Source organism: Montipora foliosa, chromosome 1 (assembly GCF_036669935.1).
Source record: "Montipora foliosa isolate CH-2021 chromosome 1, ASM3666993v2, whole genome shotgun sequence".
Taxonomy (NCBI): domain Eukaryota; kingdom Metazoa; phylum Cnidaria; class Anthozoa; order Scleractinia; family Acroporidae; genus Montipora; species Montipora foliosa.
In genome coordinates, this window is record NC_090869.1 from 65397569 (window position 1) to 65405068 (window position 7500).

Sequence of the window (7500 nt, forward strand, 5' to 3'; positions counted from 1 at the left end):
ATTTTATTTCTCAGACTCATTAATAATTCAGCAGCCAATAATGATGCCTATTTTGGTCAGGAGGATGAGTCTTGATACCCAATGAAACACCACATGAAAACACACCTGTGTTTATATCATCTCGAGGCTCTGGGGAATAAATATAAGGATTTATATGAGTTTATTCCCCAGAGCCTCGAGATCATGCCTTTTGTTTCGGACTGAATTTTAATATATCGAAATTGGCCTATTAGTCTTGGTTAAATATACGCAAAAAATAGAAAACTCGAATATCGATGCGTCAAACACGAGTCACTTGTGTGCTGACTGGAAATGGAATGAAGAGCACCCGGATATAGTACCCTGATTTACTCCACCGAATTCCTTTTTGCAGTGTTACTTTTAACAACCATGATCAGACGCCTTTATATTGCAATACGCACCGGCGTGCAAATGTTTTCGATTCTGTGCACGTAGACGCCTGAGGCGCACGAGGAAAAAACTCGCACTCGACCTCGCATTCCTAATGCGCATGCTAATCCTTTTTGTTAAGACCGACAGGTCCTGGGAAGAAGATTTTTACGTTGGCAAATCCCAAGCGTCAGGCTGCATCAAGTTCAATTGCTTGATAAGTCTTGACTCCTCGAGTGACCTCTTGCAAGGGAGTCCTTTGATCACTGCTTTCCTAAACTTTTTCATTCTTATGGAATAAATCAATGGATTTGCAACTGAACACGCGTAATAGAGTCCATGGACGATGTAATTAATAGTGAGTTCACTCTCAATTTGGGACTTTCTGTTCCAAATATGCATAGGCTTGATGGCTGCATATAAGGCCCACGGTAAAGTCGTCACCAGAGATACAACAGTTACTATAAAAGTGTTATTGATAATTTGGTACCAGAATCAGCAACCGTGCCATGAGGCACTGGAGGAGGATGTTTGTGGACTTTAACTGCAATGGTTATGTAAGAGAACGCGACTATCAGAAGAGCGAAAACGATATGTGATGCCCAGGCGTAAAAAATTTTAACCGGCATGAAGACGAAAAGAACAGCGTCCACACACGAGACCAAGACAGACAAAACCCAACTGAATAAAATGGCTTTAAAATACACTTTTCCTCCAAGTGAACAATGACTAAACGGATAAACTGTTGCATGAAGGCGTTCTAAGGAGATTAAAGAAAGATTAGTCAACGACGATATGGTAAATATGCTCAGAAATGTGACGCTACTCAGTTTTTGCCAACTAAAACCAGCATGGAGGTCCAATGTCCGATTCATGTAGAATAATTCCAAAGGTCCTGAAACTGCTCCCGAAAGTAGGTCCGCTATGGTGAGATTTATAATTAGATAAGTCGTTCGCTTGCACAAGTTTTGGTTTCTTGCAAAGACGGCGATAGTGTAAGCGTTCATAATAACGATGACGACAAATTCGATGGCGAAAATAGCATCGATCCAAACAAAGCCAAGCTGTTTGCTATTGCGATCTTTTGCCGTGTCGCTGGCCATCCGGGCTTCGGGCTCGTTATTAAGCCTTCCGAACCGTTCCCTGTTCTTTCTTCTTGATCTCTTGGTTTGACCGTTTTCTCCTTCTTCTTTTCTTTGTCACCTGTGATTTCCGAGGAAATTAAATGATCCAGCAATCACGGTAATGTGGTTTCGCTTATCGCAGTTTTCAACTTAATATGATTATTGAGCAACATATTTACCTCACATTGAGTATAATTTAGCACAATCTTTGAATGGCGTGACTTGTCAGCATACAACCACCCATTTTAAATTAAAAAGCATAAACTCTTTATATCTAAATTGTTTTTTTTTTTTTCTTTTTCAAAGCAAGAGACGTATTTCTGTTCTTTCTCATACTTTAGTATTCCTTATGACAGGTGGCAGATGTCAGGCTGTCAACCGTGTAACTCTGTCTTTCATGTAAATCACCAGGTAGAAAATAAACGCAACTCACGCATTTGGTGTCATGGCCACGTATTTTTTTAACAAACCGTACATTTCCCGGAGCAAAGAAACATTAGGCGACTATGTTAGAATGCTTATAAAACCATTTACTTCTAATGCTAAAATGATATTTTCCTCCGCAATACATCTAGGATTTCAATTGCTCCCCTAACCCACTTTTTCTTTCCCTTTTTAGTATACATAAATTTGCTCATGTTTTTCGAATAATTTCGTGGGATTACAATGGTCATCAAGGCAATTAAGCTAAGTTAACAATTCCACGGGATACACGGAAGAGTCCCTCCGGCGCAAGGTTTTTCGTGATTCTCGAGTACACTTATATAATAAAAATTATTATATTTACAGAACGAATTGTAAACTACGTTTTACCGCGCACACTAAGGCGATAAGTCGCTGCGACACGTCGCGTGGACAAGTCGCCGCAACAATTCGCCTTGTGTGACACGGTTAATTTGATGAAAATCGTTGTCGCTGCGGCAGAATTTTGTCGCCGCGATCAGTCGCACGAATTCAAACCAGTTTGAATTCGTGCGACTTATCGCAGCGACAAAATTAGCGAAAGCATCGTGTGTACACTTCCGGCAACAAGTCGCTGCGACAAAATATAAATGAACCAATGAGAGAGCGTCATATGGCCAGCCATATTAAATTAGAAGACTAGTGTACATTCCCCCTCCGAGATCACTGCGTGTGCACCGAACAGGCGTCGTGTCGCAGCGACTTGTTTTGCAAGTAGTACACATGGAGCAACTTGTCGCAGAGACCTGTCGCTGTCAAAAAAAATGTCAAAAAATGCAATTTAATATTTCCTTAAAACTGGGCCATTTCAGACAAAAAGCCTAGGAAAATGCGGTTAATCGCCTTAAAAACCTGCCGCAGAAATTGCACGAGACAGGTTTGTTACATGTACAATTCACTTTGAACGTGATTGATTTTCTTGGTGCACGTGAATCGTGCTTAATTTTGGCGAGTCTGTGCTTGACGTCAGTTGAATACAGCTAGCATTAGCATATACCAAGAGAGTATGAAGGTAAGAGAGGTAATCCCTCATATTGGCCCTATTCCCATCGTAATCCCTCTTAAGTTATTTTTAGATCTCCTGCGAGATCCGGGATTCCCACGAGGGTTAACTTGTAGCCAATCATATGTCCCCATTTTCGCGAACGACGCGAATCATTGCGTGGGAATTCGCTCAGCTGTCAACATTGGTAAAAATGGGAACATGTGATTGGCTATCAGTTAACCCTCGTGGGAATACGGGATCTCGCAGAAGAGCTAAAAATAACTTAAGAGGGATCACGATGGGAATAGGGCCAATATGAGGGATTACCTCTCTTACCTTCATACTCTCTTGCATATACATAAGTAGAATAAGAGTCAAGGCATTTGGTCACCAAGGTCAATTTGAAGAGGTTATGTCACTCTTTTATGATGTAAGCTTTTAATAAGACTTTTCACTTGAACGCGAAATTCTTATCTTGTCCGCCATCTCTGTCCTTCTTTGGCTCTGATTGTTAAAAATAGATTTGACATAAATAAGCATACATTACGTGTGGCGGGAAGAAAGTCACGTGTAGAAGGACTTATAGTTTGAGTGTTGATCGATCGTCGGATCGCTTCGAGTGTCAAGTTGAGTATTGAGTTTTAGATTTCAACCGTGCTTAAGGCCTGAAACCGTCGAGTGAAGTGGTAATTCGTATGGAAAATTGTAAAGAGATTATTCACCAGGAAATGAATTAAATATACCATAAAGATTCATTACATGGTCCTTTCGAGTCGGAGGAAATACAAGAAGGAGTAGAACAACAAAGCTGTTGCCGTCATCGAAGGATTTTTTGAATTGGAAAAGTCTACTTGGAAAAGGCGAAGTCTACTCAAAAAGGGTGTTTATGGACATAAAGCGTCATGAATATCGACAAGACCAGGAAAATACGAGATGCACACAGGACCTTTGTGTACAAAACAGTGGGGAATGTTGAGAAAATTTTGACAGAACACGTGGGAGATTTAACGTCGTTCAGGGAAAAGTTAACGGCTCTGAAAGCCTTGTTGATCGAAAAATTGGAAACGACAAAAAAGCTGGATGAAACAATATTAGAGCTCACCAAACCAAAGGAACTGGAGAAAGAAATAGAAGATTCTGGTGAGTTTTGTGAGCACGTTTACAGTATTTTAGCGAAAATCGATTTGAGTTTGGAGAAAGGGAAACATGGCGAACACAAACAGGCCCATGCGACAAATCAGGAAAATAGTAGTACCAGAAATACCGAAAGCGCAAAAGTGAAACTACCTAAACTCGAACTCAAATCATTTTCGGGAAATTATCAAGAATGGCAGGGTTTCTGGGACACATTTAAATCTGCTGTCGATGGAAATACTGGCATCTCGGCCATTGAAAAATTCACCTATCTGAAGAGTTGTGTAACAAGCAATGCTGAATCCGCAATTGCTGGACTGCCTCTGACCGCAGACAATTATAAAGTAGCCATTGACATTCTTAAGGACCGATTTGGTAAACCGCAGTTGCTGATATCAAATTATATGGATGCCTTATTGAAACTTCCATCTGTCAATTCAGTGCATGAAACAAAGAAATTACGTGAATTGTTTGACAAGATTGAAATCAACATCCGAGGTTTGAATGCGTTAGGAGTTGAATCACGGTCCTTTGGGAATTTATTGGTCCCAGTCGTGATGGAAAAAATCCCCTCAGAATTACGATTGGTTGTAAGCCGTAAGTTTGGCAGTGAGGAATCATGGAATCTTGATGCCTTGTTGAGTGCACTGAAAACTGAGTTGGAAGCCAGGGAAAGATGTACTGCAATGAAAACAAGTGGTGCAAATGCCAATACACCCAGGTTTGAACAGTACAGAGCAAGAAGCAAACAACCCCATTCTGCCTCTGCCCTTTATACAGGCAGTGAGGAATTTACTCAACAATGTGTTTTTTGCAAGAAGAATCACAAATCCATTAACTGCATGACCATCACTGAACCGAAAGCTAGGAGAACAATTCTGAGACGAAATGGCAAGTGTTTTGTGTGCCTGAAGGGTGGCCATATCTCCACAAATTGTCCGTCAAAGGCAAAATGCTTTAACTGTGAAGGTAGACATCATGTAACCATTTGTGAAAGAATAAGGAACATTCCAACATCCAGGAATGTAGTTCGTGACGAGGAAACACCACATGGATCTGGATCATCTCAAGATAGGAGCAGAGAAGCTGGAACTTCAGCAATGCACGTTAGCAACAATGCCAACTCTGTGTTGTTACAGGTAGCCCAAGCCTTTGTTTGCAGACCAGATAACCAACAACTTGGATTGAATGCCCATGTGATATTTGATTCCTGTAGCCAGAGATCATACATAACCAGTAAGGCATGTGAACAATTGAACCTACCAACCATTGGTAAGGAGACACTTTTGATCAAAACATTTGGAGATAACTCAGCCTCTGTGAAGGAATGTGATGTTGTGCAATTGTGTGTCAGAACATTGGATGAAATGAATGTGTATATCACCTCACATGTTGTACCAGTAATTTGCAGCCCAGTGTCCAATCAACAGACTCGAACCACGTTGGAATGCTACCCCTACTTGCAGGGTCTACAACTTGCATGTGATACAAGTGATTCTGTCAGTGTTGATGTGCTGATAGGAGCAGATTATTACTGGTCGTTCTTTACTGGGAACATCATTAAAGGAGATCCCTATGGACCAGTAGCCCTTGAAACCAATTTAGGTTGGGTTTTATCAGGACCAACTATGTGCTCAACATTGACAAGGTCATGCACTGTGAATCTGAGTTCCACGCATGTGTTAAAGATAGAGTCCACAGAGATAAGTGATATGAAGGATGATCTGCAGAAATTTTGGGACTTAGAAACTTTGGGCATTAAGGAACATGAAACTTCAGTCTATGACAAGTTTTCAAATGACATCACATTTACTGGAAAGAGATACCAGGTCAAGTTACCATTCAAGGATAATCACCCCATGTTACCAGACAATTATACAGTGGCATTGCGTAGACTGACAACAACAATCAAGAAGCTCAAGAACCAACCAGAAATTCTGAAGCAGTATGATGGTGTGATTAGAGAGCAACTGCACAGTGGTGTGGTTGAAATGGTACCACAAGATCAAATACCACCACCTGGAGATGTCCACTATCTTCCACACAGGACAGTAGTGAGACTTGACAGAGATACAACTAAGGTGAGAGTTGTATACGATGCCTCACCTAAAGTGTTTGGGCCTAGTTTAAATTACTGTCTGCACATTGGACCTTCTCTTAATCCCTTGTTATTTGACATTTTGCTGAGGTTCAGAATCCATGAAGTTGCCCTAACTGCAGACATTGAGAAGGCGTTTTTGAACATTGAGATTGATCCTGAACACAGGGACTTTGTGAGATTTTTATGGGTTGAAGATCCGAATAAGGAAAGTCCAGCAGTCATGGTACTACGTTTTGCTCGTGTGGTATTTGGTGTAAACTCAAGTCCTTTCATTCTAAATGCCACAATCAGACACCATTTGAACACATGTTTGCCAGTGGACAGTGCACTTGCAAGAGAGCTGTTGAAGTCTTTATATGTTGATGACTATGTGTCTGGAAATGGTGACGTGGATAGTGCGTTCAAATTGGCTAAGAAGATAAAGCTCTGTCTTAAGTCAGGAGGCTTCAATATGAGAAAGTGGAGTAGCAATTCAGAAAGTCTGCTGAAATCACTAGAACAAGATGAAGCTTTCAGTGATGACTTTGAAATGAGCAATGGACCTAGAGTAGAAGAAGAAGACGAAAGCTTCTCTAAATCAGTTTTCAAGCAAAGTACAGAAAAGGAGCAAAAGGTTTTGGGAATGCTTTGGAACCCAACCCAAGATGAACTGATTTATGATCTGAACAAGACATTGGGAGATGTAGATGCCCAACCAGCAACAAGAAGATTGATTCTCAGTACAGCTACAAGGTTTTTTGACCCCTTGGGGTTGATAGCTCCGGTCATTCTTCCATTTAAGATGATGTTTCAGAAACTCTGCAAGGCTGGAAAAGACTGGGACGAGTTGGTCGATGCTGAACTCAATCATCAGTGGCTGGCGACTCAATCGGATTTGAGACAGGCTGGAAGAGTGAGCTTTAGGAGATGTTATGCTAAGGGATTGAATGGAGACAAGGTCATTTCAGTCCAACTTCACTGTTTTGCTGACGCATCGGAAAAGGCTTATGGAGCTGTGGTCTACATGAGAGTAGAGTATGAGGCGAGGGTGGAATGTCAGATAGTATCTTCGAAGACAAGAGTTGCACCATTAGCTAAACAAAATATCCCTCGTCTGGAGTTGCTGTCCAACTTAACTGCGACCAGATTGTTGAACAGCGTGAGTCAAGCATTAGACGGCGTAAAAATTGACGATATTTTTAACTGGACAGATTCGATGATTTCGCTGTGGTGGATCACAAACACTGATAAGGAGTACAAGCAGTTTGTTGAGAATCGAGTGGCCGAAATTCGAAGGAATTCACGCCCTGAGCAGTGGAGGTACT

General features: G+C 41.2%; 1 protein-coding gene and 1 pseudogene across 1 annotated transcript in view; one reads left to right on the forward strand and one right to left on the reverse strand.

Annotated features, from left to right (window-relative positions):
• Positions 1-2092, reverse strand: part of LOC137980352 (G-protein coupled receptor 39-like) — a 3876-nt pseudogene extending 1784 nt beyond the window's left edge.
• A 1771-nt stretch (positions 2093-3863) lies between these two features.
• Positions 3864-7500, forward strand: part of LOC137972584 (uncharacterized) — a 5397-nt gene continuing 1760 nt past the window's right edge. The window contains exon 1 of the mRNA XM_068819328.1: positions 3864-7500. This exon is cut by the window's right edge and continues 1760 nt beyond it. Coding sequence (XP_068675429.1) covers positions 3864-7500 — 3637 coding nt within the window.